At 45.8% G+C, this 14,919-nt stretch overlaps 1 protein-coding gene across 3 annotated transcripts in view; it reads right to left on the reverse strand.

The window, feature by feature from the left end:
- The window catches only part of LOC146201593 (STAM-binding protein), a 55,565-nt gene that overhangs the window by 15,518 nt on the left and 25,128 nt on the right, over nucleotides 1–14,919 (reverse strand). For all 3 annotated transcript variants that reach the window (XM_084587707.1, XM_084587706.1, XM_084587705.1), the window contains 2 exons: nucleotides 12,764–12,901; nucleotides 9,416–9,528 (listed from right to left, as the gene is read on the reverse strand). In XM_084587707.1, the coding sequence (XP_084443833.1) occupies nucleotides 9,416–9,528; nucleotides 12,764–12,901 (251 nt within the window). The remainder of the gene's footprint in view (nucleotides 1–9,415; nucleotides 9,529–12,763; nucleotides 12,902–14,919) is intronic.

Genomic DNA, 14,919 nt, shown 5'->3' on the forward strand with positions numbered 1-14,919 from the left:
CGTGCGAGACTCATTTGGCAGATGTTGTTAAACATCGAAATGAAGCGACCGACAAAAATTGATCTTTTTATGATGCTGGAAATGCTTGCCGCGGCGTGGACTATTTCAGCCACCCTTGTTCAGAACTGCTTCAGACACTCCGTTTTTGCGGCTGGTCAGCACGCCTTGGCAGAACCGGAAGAGAGTGTTCCTGCAAGCGGCGACAATCTGCAGCTACTAATTGAAGCATGGAACGCGCTTCGCAGACGCCGACTTGATCGTGCACAAAGAATTCAGCGACAGCACTATTATCGACAGGGTGTGCAAACGAAATGAGGAGAGCGATGACGAGGATGGCGAAAACAAAGCACAAGGAAAGCAAGTAAGCTTGCGTGATGTGCTTGATGCTTTTGATGTTATCCGCACTTTCCTTGGCGATGACGACGAAGCTATGCATAGCTTATCTAACTGCAAAGCCAGAGTTGTGAAGCTCCTGCATAGCAGTGTGAAGCAGAGCAAAATAAGACACTTTTTTCCATTAAATTTTAATTCTGGAAAGTAATGTGTGTGCTTACTTGTCCACTTTCGCAACAGCTAAATTCTCGCGAGAATGAAGAAGTTCTCCTTCTCCAGCGGTTTCCTTATTGCCGGGTTTGACTGTATACCCTTTGTGCTGACTTTGTGCGTTTAGCAGAGAAAAAAAATTCAGTTTTAATATATGTGTCTTTCCTTCCCTTCCTGTTTTCATCTTGTTCCCAGCGCTGTTCTTTAGGTAACCCTTTCAGGTGCCAATGGCAATTTCCGAAAGAATAACATTATTTTTCCTCTCAAACAGTATAGGGAAGTCTCGCAGTAAGGAACCTCCATACTTCTTTTCTTCAACAGATGTGTACACAATGTTGTATAAAGTGCCTTGGTGATTGTACATTTGCGACAAGGACAAACGGTATTTAACACAAAAGCTCTATTAGCTCAATGCCCTTTAAATCTTCATATCCTTTGCATACACTGGCTAACCTGGGTTAAAACGAGGGTACAGTGGAATTTAGGCAATAACTAACCCCAAAGAGAATTAGAATAACGTCACTAGCTATTGTGGCCATGCTTTTCGTGAGGCAATGCCAGCAACTTGCAAATACGCACGCGCATTGCTGAGTGTGCCTAAGTGTCCTGTGGTGGGAAGCATACAGCTGTGAAAGGTTACCACTCACTGTTATCCCTAGCATTTGTCAACTCGCACTGTAAGAAGTTTGCAAATCAATAATTTTATAGCATATTTTTAAAGCCACACTTAAGAGAGGACGAAGCGGTTTTAGAAAAAAAAAATCGTAAAACAATATATATTTTTCAAAAATCACTGTATCCGCTTTTGGCCTCGTTTTCTGTACTGTCCAAAAGTTTTATTGCCGAAATTCACCTGGAAGTACCACTCAAAAATTGTCTCGCCTTGCGGAGCAGATTTTTTCACACCCGTTTTACCTAGCTCGATGCTGTCTGTTTAGTAGCACTTCTGGAACCATACCACAGGCCAAGATATTCCTTGTTCAATTTTGTGATCTTTAAACTTATTGTACGAAATTATCTTCAGAATGTAAATCAAGTCTGTGGGAACTAAATCGAAAAAATTCAGAACTGAAAATTTGTTTCACAAAAAAGAAAAAAATTTTAACGTTTTGACCTGAAGCACATTTGTAGAAACGCAGTGAATATTTAACCAGCTTTCTGACACAAATTGTAAACTCTGCAGGCATTTTGCAAGAATCAGACTGAAAATAAATTTTACAGTGTAATCCACTTACAACGATACCAGATATAATGATACAGCGCTTATAACAATGAAATTCGTGGTTGTCAGTTTTCCCCATAAACCATATACAGTCGACGACCGATTTTTCGGACACCCAATTTTTCGGACATGCTTGATTATTCGGACTTTTTCTCGGCCCCAGGACATACCTTATAAAGTCAATGTATTACGCTGCTCAAAATTTCGGACACTCTAAGGTGGGCTATTCGATTTTTCGGACAATCCAAGAGTCAGCCGGGCCAACTGCCACACATTTTGAGCGGCGTTGCCGCCATCTTGTTTGTTTTATTTTTTCCTTCGATAGCCTCAAAACCAGTGCCGGCCTTGCGTGCCGCTCCTCAGCTAAACTGACACTGTATCAAGGCTATATTATTTGCCTAGCAGCTTCTGTTTCCAGGACAATGTCGCTAGCGTGCTACTGTGGCTCATATTTAATTGAATCGGCTTCAGTTCTTCAAGAAGCTGTTTCCGGATTTTTTATTTTTTTTTGCGTGCAACGCGGCAGTGAGAAGGCACTCAACGGAGTCGGAGTGTTGTGATCCAGTGGTTGGTGTTTGTGGTGTGCCTTTGACAGTGGGAAAACCTATTCTGTCGATTTGTTTGGAGCACTTAGTACGCTCGCCGATATGTGGAAGTCTGTAGCACCCACAACGCTGCGCAATTGCTTCCGCCACGCGGGATTTGTGCTGAATGACAAGTCGGCAGCCTTGGACAAGGAGAGCGTCGTCGAGCAGCTGTCAGGCAGTGAGCAGCTCATTCACGACCTTCGGACTGTTGATGTCGAAATTCCATCGGCTGTCTCGTTTTCAGAGTTCACAGACATGGACCACGAGTTGGAACTGTGCGCTGGGCTCACAGATGCAGAAATTATTCGCCAAGTGCTTGTGGAGTCTGAGAGTGACGACGACGATGACTCACCTGCAGCAGCGCAACCAACGCAAGCTGAGCTGATGCAAGCGAAATTCAGGCGGACCTGTTAGCACGGAAGCGGAGCGTGGTGCAGAAAAGCATTCATGACTTTTTCCGGCCACAAAGTGAATAATAGGCAATAAATTGAGCTTTTTTGGTGCATATTTGTTTTTTCGAACTGCACAATTTTTCGGACATTTACGTGGTCCATTGAGAGTACGAAAAATCGGTCGTTGACTGTAATAATGACAGATTATCAGCAGCATATCAGATGCAGCGATAGCTTCTTGGCTGCCCGGAAGATGTTTACTCTGAAATTTGACTGAATGCTTGATAAAACATCAGACACACTATGAAGAAAATGACGTGAAAACTAAGCAGAAGTGCCGAAAATAGACCGGTGTAGAGAAATTCACGAAGGTGGCGTTGCGTGCGGTTAGGAAATGAGCACTATCATCACCGCAATCGCCACACAAATGGTTCAGCCGTAACACCACTGCCCGATTGTGTGTCCATGGAAGATGGCGCCGATCAAGAAGACTGCAATAGCTTCAGAGATGAAACAGCAGATTCATCTGGATTTCCGGTAGGGTTTTAAGGCTGGAAGCCTCACAAAAAAAAATACAGGCATTCACAATCTAAGAATTTAACAATTATCAAGGCTGGGGATGCCCTACAGTTCATCCAGTCGCTGGTCAGTTTCGCACACGCAAAAGGACTGCCGCCAGCGTACGCGCAACTGGAAGGGACGCTCATGGCGATTGTCAAGCTTCAGCTGCCACTCAAATGAGTGCGAAGTTCTGACATTTTTAAGCATGCTTAAGTTATTTTATGGTTATCTACATAGTCTGTAATACTCGTTAAAATGTACCCACTTTAACAGTAGTTTCGCTTCAAAAGTAGTAAGGTCAAGTCGCCGACTCGGCACCTATTCAATGTAATGCATTTCGCATCCGCATAAACCATACCAGCTTATCGTGGACGTACCGGTTAGCATGTACCATTTTCACTTTTCGTCGTACAATTCACAGTGGTAGTACCGCCTCACAAAAGAGGACTGTTTGACTAGCGTTGTGACAAACCTCTATAAATGCGACCAATGCGATAGCAAGCTACATAGCCAATGACAAATCGGAGCCAAGTTTACCAAATGCAGCTGCTATGATGATGATAATACAACTAGCGCCATCTTGCGGCGAGCACGCCAATCCAAGCCGTAAACTGTAGTCTCTGAGCGCCGTGCCGCCGGAGCCGATCACGGAGTCATCCACATACTCCGTTGTTGTTACAGCTGTAGGAAGAAAAAGAAAATGCACGGGCCTGCCACTGGCTCTGTAGCTGAGCCACCTCCACTACCTCGTGCAGACAGAAAAGAAAATAAAAAAGAAAGAAAAAGAAGAGGGAGAGAAAGACGCGCGCTGCAACAACTGTCGTCCACCACCGAAGCAGTGGCGGGAGCAATGACGGCCCACAACAGACAAAATTCGGTGGCAGGCTAGCCCCCGCCGCAGGCGGCGGTGACCTACCTAGCCCCATCAGGGCCAGAATCAGCCGCCCTTCACCACCTCCCCCACATACTCCATCCTCCCCCTAGAGGGCCCTATTTTGGACTAGTCCGAGCGACCACCACTTCTTGCTCCGTGTCCTTGCACGCCTAGGCCTTGGTTCACTTTCTTTCACACGTGTGACGAGGTGAATGAGCGGTGTGCGTCGAGAGTTTTCCATCCGTCTGCATCATGCCGAAGCTTGGACAGAAACATCAGGTGCTTAGTATAAATGACAAGGTGGAGATTGTCCGTGCCATCGAGAGAGAGGCAAAAAAATCTGTGCTGACACTTGAGAGAGACTTGCCGCTAACTACTGTGTGTGGCATTTGGAATGCCAGAGAAAAGCTACTCGGCAGTGCTGCCACGACTGCGAAGAGATGTCGAGTACGAGGATCAACATTTCCGGATGAGGAGGAGGCACTGGAGCGATGGCTGAAAACAGCTCGGTCGAAAAACCTACCAATTAGCGGACGTCTCCTCGTTGAGAAAGCCCAAGTTTTCGCCTCGCAGCTCAACCATGACAACTTCGTGTGCAGCAATGGCTGGCTAGCCAGATTCAAAGCAAGGCACGGAATAAGCACGAAGACCGTAGCTGGAGAAGGCGCTGCGGCTGACATTAAAGGCGCAGAAGATTGGAGGAATGGCCAGCTTGGACAAATTTTGGAAAACTATGCGCCTGACGACATATCTAACCTAAATGAGTCCCCGCTTTTCTTCAAGTTACTGCCAAATAGAACGCTTGCGTTCAAGGGAGAACCGTGCACCGGCGGAAAGCATGCCAAGGACCGCATTTCAGTTGCATTCGCATGCTATATGTCTGGAAGCGAGAAGTTGCCACTTCTCGTCATTGGCAAGTCAGCCAAGCCAAGGTGCTTTAAAGGCGCCCCACTGCCATCAGGAGTCCTTTATAGGAATAACACCAAGGCATGGACGACTGGGAAGCTTTTTGAAGAGTATGTGCACTTCATTGACCGCCATTTTGAGGCGAAAAAATGCTGTTGTTATCCTTGACAACGCATCGGCGCACATTGCGATACCACAGCAATTGCCCAGCCCTTGGACCAGGGAATCATTAGAGCTGTCAAGCAGCTCTACAGGAAGAACCTACTGCGCAGGATGCTGCTCGCACTGGAATGCAGCAAGGTGTGCGCCATTGACCTGCTGGGTGCGATTCACCTACTCATGGCGGCAGGTCGAGTCTGCTATCGTGCTGATCTGTTTTAAGCACGCAGGTTTTCGTGAAGTGTGCGCGGGTAGACGACACAAGCGACATCGCCGGCGTCCCGGACCAAACATGTGAGAACCTGCTGATTGAAGAACTTGAGAGGGAAGGTTCTTCAGAAGGCATTACCTTCTCTGAATTCAGGGACGTCGACAACGAAGACTAAACTTCGCCAGACATGTCGGATGAAGCCATCGTTGCCTCAGTGGTGGCGGAAGTGGCTCCAACTGACAGTGATGACGACGACGACACAGAAAGTGTGGAAGACCCGGGCCCAACAGTGGCAGAAGTTGTGAGCGCTGTGAGCGTCATGCGACTGTCCGCCAAAAAAAAGGGGACTGGCTGAAAAGCTGGCTCGCGGCCTGAATGAGTTTGAAGCTGCTGTTGTCGCTGCTAGAGCACCGCGGCGTCAGACTAAGATTACAGACTTTTGCAGTGCAAAATAAAGGCTGCACTGCATTTTTTTTTTTCCAACCTACTGCCCGTTTCTGCTTGTTTTTTGGCAGGTAAGTGGGTAATTTTACGCTACTCCTGTTAAGCCGTAGTACCGTTTAGTGCGTACTTTTTCCGAGTTCTGGTCAACTACGGCTTAACGAGGTTTTACAGTAAAGTGTTCAGTGCTATTTACAATGATTCATGCTGTTCAACCTGATTCATCCATCGCTGTTAAGTAGGCAAGCCTGCATGCATGGAAAAATATGTGGACGTGATCTTGTAATTGTTTTTTCTTTTATTCCCGCTGGTCTAGATAAAACAATAATTGGTTATAATGATCAGATTTTCCAGTTTTCTCAATATCGTTATAAGTAGACTGCACTGCATAAAAAGAAGTCTCGAGTTACAAAGATTAAAATTTTGTGAGAATTGTTTAATATTACTTCTAATACAGTGGAACCTCGATTATACGTCCCTCGGTTACGCGACGACCCACATTTTACGCCGAATCGGTTTGGTGCCGGCAAAACTCCCACAGAGACAATGTATTAAAATCCTTGGTTATACGACGCAATTTTATGCCGACCTCGCTTTGTACGACGGCCCTGGTACAGCGCAGAAAAAGAAAAAAAAAGCTAAGCAGACGCAGGCTGTCCCGTAGGCACATTGTTGATAATGAATGGGCTGATAATGAATGGGAAGTATGTAATCTCCCAAAGGAAGCAAAGGCGCTCGGAAAGGCGGCCTGAGGCGGCTCCCGCCAACAACAGCGGCAGCCGCTGCCGCGCAGCGTGCCCTTTTTTTTTCCTTTTTTCTTTTCTTTTTTTTTTTTTTAAGGGCAAGGCCTCTGGCGGCAAGGATGTTGTACTACTGTATTTCAGCTACGAGAAAAAAAAAAAAGGGATCAAATCTGTGATGTCAAAAATGTATCCTGCAAGGACATTTATCACCGCCTTAGTAAATTATATTACAAATAGTAAAAATTAAATGCGAAACAGACTTTATTATCAGGAACGAAACTGACACATGCACTGAATGCGCCACCACTTGCTTTATCCGGCGTGGGCCGCTGCTTCTCTTTTGTGCTGCACAGTGTTCCGGTCCGGTAACGTGTTTTCTTTCTTGGTCTGCGTGGTATATTTGCCGTATTTTCGACTGCGACCGGTGCAGCTCACGATGTTGCGGAGTCGAAAGCCACTGAACTTGAAGAAAAACTTCGAATAATAGAAGAAGCCGAGAAGCGGAAGGGAGCTACGAACGCCAGCATTGCCTGTGACCTCAATATTCTCGAGTAGTCTTTGAAAACCATCCTTGCCAAGAAGGACACCATTCTGCACAACGCAAGCAAGTTCGGCCTCAAGAAAAAAGCTGCGAAGGACAGAAAGTTTGTTGCCATGAAGAACGCCCTCGTTGAGTGGTTGCGCCAGGCACGCAGTTCGGGGATTGCCGTGGATGGCGCAATCTTGAAAGAAAAGACGTAGGCAGTTGCGTTGCGCTTCAACAAGGATGATTTCAGCGCGTCGAATGGCTGGTTAGAACGTTTTAAGAAACGTAATGGGATCGTTTACAGCCGTTGCTGTTGAGAAAGCGCTTTGGTCAGCCCCTCCACCGTTGCAGAGTGGACTGCATCGTTGCTGGAATCGATACGAAAGTACAAGCTGTCCGACGTATTTAACGCAGACGAAACTGGTTTTTTCTATAACCTGCAGCCCGATCAGACATTGACATTTAAAGGAGAGACCTGCCACGGCGGCAAGAGGAGCAAAGAGCGCCTCACCGTGCTGTTCTGCCCCAATGAAGACGGTTCAGAAAAACTCGCTCCCCTTGTAATTGGAAAATTTGAGAAGCCGCGGTGCTGCAAGAATTTGAACAGGCTGCCGTGACAATACAATTTCAGCCGAAAGGCTTGGATGACTTCTGCTATATTTTCTTCATTTCTGCAGCAGCTCGATTCGAGGATGGGCGCCAGGAGCAGGAAGATTCTTCTTGTGCTGGACAATGCGTGGTGCCATCCATTGGACACTGCGCAGTTGAGGAATGTAGAAGTAATGTTCTTGCCGCCAAATTGCACCAGACAGCTGCAGCCACTTGACGCCGGAATCATAAGTGCGTGAAGCAGAAGTACCGCAAGTTTTTGGTGCAGCGTCGGCTGGCGGGCGTGGAACGGAGCCAGGCAGACCGGAAGCTATCTGTCCTGGATGCTATGCACTACATAGCTAGTGCTTGGGACGCGATCTCCTCAGACACGATTGCGAGTTCCTTTCGGCACTGTGGATTCAAGAGATGCGATGCCTCCTCTACCATTGAAGCTGCCGCGTCGGTCGATGAAGAGCCCGAGTTTGGCGCTCTACAGCTGCCAGTGACCTTTGCTGATTACGTTGGTGCCGACGACGATGTCGCTGTGTGTAGCGCAGTGTCGCTGGACGAAATCGTCGACAGTGTGTGTGCTGACGCTGCAGGTACCTCCGACGAGGAGGACGCGGACGACTCTACGGAAGCCAGCGTGTCTGTTCCAACCTACGCAGATGTGTTGCGCAGCGTCGACAACATTCGGCGGTTTGTTTGCGCTCACGACGAAGACCTGCTGTCAGATGTCGCAAATCTTGAAATAAAACTAATGCGTTGTGGCTGGGCAAATGTCCAGAAAAAAATAAAGGATTTCTTTCAGAGGGGAGAATAAAGGGTTGCTCACAGTTCCTCCAAACAAACGCTCGAGTGTTGACATTTTAAAAATAATTGTTGACATTTTTCGATTATACGACGCCCGGATTATACGACGGTTTAGCGTGGTCCCTTCAAAGTCGTATAATCGAGGTTCCACTGTATGTGCAAAATATTGTGTAAATCTTTTGAGAAATGAAAAATTTCACTGAAAGTAGATTGCCCTCCCATAATGTCATAAACCTAAAATAAAATGGCAAAATCAGCATTCGCAGGGAATGTAAATGCACACGAGTGAATGCACATGCAACTATAGTGATTTACAGAGGTGGATGCATAATGTGCAGTACATGGCATTTATGACTGACATTCAAATGCAACAAAGAAAGGCATGTAAAATAGAAGACCATGCAGACACCTCGCCCCCTACAAAAATGCCCAAATTCAATTAACTGCTGCTGTGTAGTGAAACAGCCTCTGGCAAGCAACTACAGAATGATTTATCCCAAATAAAAAGTGGACAAAGAGAAGATATAGACATGCATGGGCTTATGCTCTAAAGGGCACCGAATAACACTACCGGGAACTTGGCAGTTCTGCAAGATCAAGTTTGAGAGGAATCTGGCAGTTCTGCAAGATCAAGTTTGAGAAAACACCCCATGAAATAACAAATCATAGTCTCAAAATGTGTGACATGACGACACTGTCTATGCCATTTGAGCGGCCTATATTCCAAGCATAAAAGCACTCGAAGTTTCACACACACTGTGCTGAGTTCTCATCAGGCTCTCTGATAAAAAGGGGGGAACAGTACACACAAATAATAAAGAAACACTGGAAAAATTTGGCACTCACTCATCGTACTTTGGGGAGCACACAATCGCCACAGCTTCGGGTAGCATAAGCTGGTAACTACAATGCGTGTGGAGGTCTACACTGGACATGAACGCAGTCTGTGTAGGATGGGTCTGAAACAAAGCGAAAAGAAACGAATGGACGATGAATAACTGAAACAGACATGACTATGTCGTTCTTCCATAGTCCCGTCTTTTTCGCGCTGTTTGATATGGACAAATGGACTCAGTGACAGATGCACAGAGACTCACTCATTAAAAATGCTAAAACTACCACGATTAAAGGTTGCTTACACTGGCAGCATCATGACTAGGCAAGCAATGCAAACTTGGGTCAGTGGTCCCTACAGCATTTATATTTCTGTTCGTTACCTATGTGTGCAAAGCATACAAACCTTATTAGTTCAACTTGGTGCCTCACGAAACCTCATGAGCCTCAATCAGTGACAAGAGGAATGTGACATTCAAGTTGGCCAAGCTAGCATAGATACTTCTCTGCAATCTGAGTACTGAAGTTAACGCACCAAATTATTAACAGATATTGACCCGGGAAAGAACAAAATAAAATTCTGAGGGCCAATTACGATAGTCCCTAATGCAAAATTTGAGCGCAGCTATTTAAGCATTTCTGCGATACATTGGCAAAGAATTTCACAGATGCTTCTATGTATGTTATGTGCAGTTACAAAGCACTATTCTTATGAGCCAAAGAGAATTTCTTAGAAGAAAGGTAATTCCCTCTGGACCGAGACTCTACTTTGCTCGGTTACACCTTTGACTGGTCCCCTGTTTTTGGGCGCAATAAAAGAGTTCACCGCCACTGGCTACAGCAACAACAGCAACGTGGCTCAACTGAAAAACGAGCGCATAGTTTATGCACACAGATAATATGCTCTAGCATGCAAGCTCTCAGAAAGAGCTGGATGAGTAATTTATTCAAGAAAAAAATAAAATGAACATATTTATTTTCACACAATGAGGAATAACATTATGCTGAAAGCTTTCTAGCTGACCAAGCAATCAGCACTTTCAAAAACATTGTGCAACAAGCTAGTGTTTACTACACTAACAAAATTCCACAGTATTTGTGCAGCTTCAACACACACATTCATATGAATTTTGGCAATCCCAATTTCTCACAAACCTGAGTGAATTCAGCCATCCAATTCTACCGGGCTGGGCCCACTACAAAAAATGCACCAGTATACACAGAGATAATCGCTGAGGGTATGGTATGCACATGTTAACTTGTATAACCATGGAATAGACCACAGAATAAAAAGACACTACTACCAGTAACAAAACGGGAAGGAACCAGAAACGCATGCATTTCACATACAATGCTCGGCTTAAGATGAGTCAAAAAAAAAAAAAAGAAAGCACTATGACCAAATGCAACCTTGGAGTCTACAATTCGTTACATTTACTCTTTCCAGAAATCCTTCTTTCTCGCCAACAATGCGCTGTTGCTCGCACAATTCTTGGGTCACACAACTGCTGATACTACTCAACAGATGTCAACGAACAAGCAGAGCCCATTTTTTCATGCTTGCCATTTTAGGAACACCTCGCTTACCCCACGCGCCTCTATATACAAGAAAAAAAAAAAAAAAAAAGGTAGTTGCAAATATTTTGCGCCCTAGGACACTGCATATTTCCGTACATACTAGCTGCCACCTGTTGAAGTTTATATAAATTTATTTCCTAACACTGCTGTGGTGAATATTCTAGGTGCTTACTAAAATGTGCAGCTAACTGCAAAAATTCCGCACAAAGAAAGTCACACAGTTGTGCCCTCTTCCCAAATATGGTGCTAAATGCAACGCAATTATCCAAAGTTGCCACTGGTGTAAGAGTTGAAGATCTGCTGCTTGCAAAAGCCACTGTGATACTTTCCAGAAAAGTATCATGCAGACCATGTAGCATGCTGAAGCCGCCAATGTTCCAGTTCACAAAGCTCTTGTGAAATGTTCAACACTTTAGCCTCCTGCCACCATGCTACTGCTACAACACAGTGCCACATTTGCCAGGAACTGTGACACGTGTGGTTCACGTGCACAGCAAACAGCGGGCAGGAGCAATACAGTAGAATCCGTCAAAAGTAGTGTCACGTAGACCAGTACATTAGTACCATTATATCGGTGTCTTTACTGTATCAGTTGTTGGTGACGGCATGTCTCCGAGGATGCTGTCCGGTAATTGAGTGGCTACTATTGAATACATGGTGTAAGTTAGTTAATAATAATAAAAGAAAAACACTCAAACAGCTTCCATCCTGCTCTCATTGCCCATTTCTGTGTCAGTTACTTGTTTTAGGTAACTACGATTCAAATTTGGTTTCTGTCTTGTGCAACTGCTATATTTATGCAAGTAAACACGGGCTACAGATGCCACTCCTAACGTAGACGGCTATCTTGCAGACCACTGCAAGAAAAGCAAGAAATGTGGCTGCAATCCTACGCGTGGTCGAGAATGTGATTTTCAATGTGAACTTCTGCTCCATGAGTCATAGATAAGGGCACGTGCAATAGACAAGCGCCAGAGGCAGGTGATCGAAGAATGTCTTTATTCTAGAGGTGGTGAATGGGGCATTAGTGTGCCATCAGTTTCCTTACCCAAGGAAAGAAAGTGCATCTTTGGGTGACAGCAGCCAACTGTTAATATATATTTTTTGAAGTTTTATTTTAAATCCCTTTACAACTGGCACTGCCGCTGTGTTTCTTAACGACTAGGCCGTTGCTTGATGGTTTTCTTTTCTGTTTTTGTTCCTTGCTATGGTTTAGTTAAGTGGTTTTATTGTCTCTGCCTCTGCTTTAGCTATGCCATGGTTTTTTTTTGTTTTTTTCTGCCTGCAATTCGGTTGTTTTTCCTGCTTTTGGAGGCACGCCCTCGAGCTGGTTGCTTCTATCTCATCTCCAGTGTAATGGGTATTTTGCTCTTCTAGACGATGTCCTCTTTGCATAAAATGTGGCCTGCTTCTTAATCACTTGGTAGTTCAGCGGCTGTCCCATGTCTTCTCACATGCCCCCGCTTCTTCTCTGCTGCCATTTTCTGCTCTGAAGGCACATACTGACATGAGGTTATGCACCACCTACCTGCAGCGCTATGAAGACATCAATACAATACAATATATATTGTGTTTTGCAATGCTGTCTCGCGTTTTTGTATCATTTCCCTTTGAAAATTCAGAAAATGGCTGAACAGACTTCACAGAATACCACCCAAGCTAGAATACACGACTAGGGCTTCTCATGAAGCCAATCTGTGTTTGTAAGGTACATTACTGCCTTCAGTTGTTACTCAGTAAACAGCAATGAAAGATCTTGAAGAATGAAGCTGAAGCACGTACATGCACCCAGCCAACTGTGTCAAGGCCCAGTTGGTCCTGGTACTCGAGCACTTCCTCCTCACTCTCTGTGAAGCAAGAGTCTGCTGTGCCCGACTGCTTGGGCACCAGGAGGTGGCTGATGTTCAGCTGGTTCCTGGACTGCAAGGCAAAGGGTGCCATACCACTCAAAACCATGCACAGAGCCCGATACTGACTCGTGTAAAAATGTCCGGCCATGGGAAACTGCACATAACGAAAACCATGAACGTAACGAAAAATTGTGGCTTTTTCTACAATTTCGTTTTGACCTGGTTTAACTGTAAACTGATCCAGGATCGTTCACTACACTGTCCCTCATGGCACGTGTCACAACGAGACAAACCCAACAATCCCCAATTTTTATTTAGCAGCAGGTTTCAGCCAAATGCTGCGGATCTAAGAAAACAAATGCTATGGCTAGTATCGTGTGCTTCCAAGTGAATTCCACAGGAAGTTGTGGTTATGGTGTCATAATCAAGGAAGGAAAAAAAAATTACGGCAGATTTGCATAGTCAATCAAATGCGAAGTAGGTGCGTAGTACTGCTTAGGCGCGGAGGTAAGCTCAAGCTGCTTCAGGACCCGGCTAGCGGCTCGGAGCCGAGGTTCAGGGAGCACCGGGCGTGCACGACTGCTGTCCGTGAGGCTGAGGAGTGACTGATTCGAGGAAAGATGCCGAAATTGAGGACGCGCGAGTGACACACGACTGCTCACTCCAGAGTAACACACGCTTGTGCAACGCTGCCCAGTGATGACCGCCAAGTCCGCAACTGACACGCCCCTCTCTCACTGGGTACATCTATACAGCCGCTCCGCCCCCTCAGTGTTAAATTGCGTGATGTGGGCGTCGCCACTTTCCCTTCCTTCTCTTCAAGTTCACAGAGAGACGGAAGGACAGAGCGAAGACAGGCTTCTGCTGCAGCTGTGCGGCCGCTCCGCCTCCTCAATGGTGAGCCGCGCAACACGCGCGTCGCCACCTTCTCTTTCTCCGCTTCAAGTTCACAAAGAGAAAGAGAGAGAGGGGCTTCGGACAGACATCGGCGAAATCCGTGATTACGGCTAGTAGTGCTAAGCACTAAAACAAGCAGCAAGCAAAAGCAAGCTAGATGGTTTGGTTGGCTTGTGGGGTTTAACGTCCCAAAGCAACTCAGGCAAGAGACACCACAGTGGAGGGCTCCGGAAATTTTGATCACCTGGGGTTCTTTAACGGGAACCTCACTTTTCGCCTCCACCGAAAAGAGGCCGCAGCGGCTGGGATTCAATCCCGCATCCTTGGCCACAGTAGCCGAGTGGCCTAGCCACTGCACCACTGTGGCGGGGCAAAAGCGGGTTAGAGGAGCTGGTAAGGTTTGGTAAACAAAACTGTTGCATGAAATTATGCCCCATACTTCCCTGCAGGCACATGAGCTGTGGCAGCTTAGAATGAAAATTTGGGTTCCCGTGGTGAGAAAACTGCAACGCGTAGTCTGGGCATGCAAGGCCGCATAAGCAAGCAAAACGCAGAGGAACGCCTACGTAATGAGCGCACTGTCTACATGGCAATCTGGCACAGCTGAAAAAGCCATCAAAGCAATTTGCGCACCAGCCATCGTCAGCCGCTGTAAACATAATATAAAGCATTATCTCGCACCCTATGGCTATCCCTTCATGGCGCTGGCAGCAGTTCAAGCCACGCTTTCCATCATTTGTGTTAAGTCTGTGGACACCTTGTTCTCCCCAAGAACTTCTCAGGGCTGATGCCCCGGACCCCTTAAATATATAAGAATCGATTAATGCGTTATACTTTCTGTGTGCTCTTCCTGTACAAGTGCAGTGTATTACCAGATGAAATTTAAGGCAAGGTGAAGTTTTTAAACCTGTTTTCGAAGACTGGCTACAGGGTAGTTGTAAAAAGCAATAGCTAAGAAATTTTCTAGCAATTTCCTAAATAAGTGGTACATGCAATAGAGCTCAAAACTACATACAGTCGCCGACCAATTTTTCGAACCATCAAGGGGACAAAAAAGCGTCCGGAAAAAGCAGGCAGTCCGAAAAAACTAATTCACAATAAAAACATCACTTTTTTAACAAGAGTCTTTAAAATCTGGTCAATCTGTTCCTACGTGAATCTCCTCATTCTCACGGCTGGCTGGTCTATTCT

This window comes from Amblyomma maculatum, chromosome 1 (assembly GCF_055883805.1).
Source record: "Amblyomma maculatum isolate TAMU_Amacu chromosome 1, ASM5588380v1, whole genome shotgun sequence".
Taxonomy (NCBI): Eukaryota; Metazoa; Arthropoda; class Arachnida; order Ixodida; family Ixodidae; genus Amblyomma; species Amblyomma maculatum.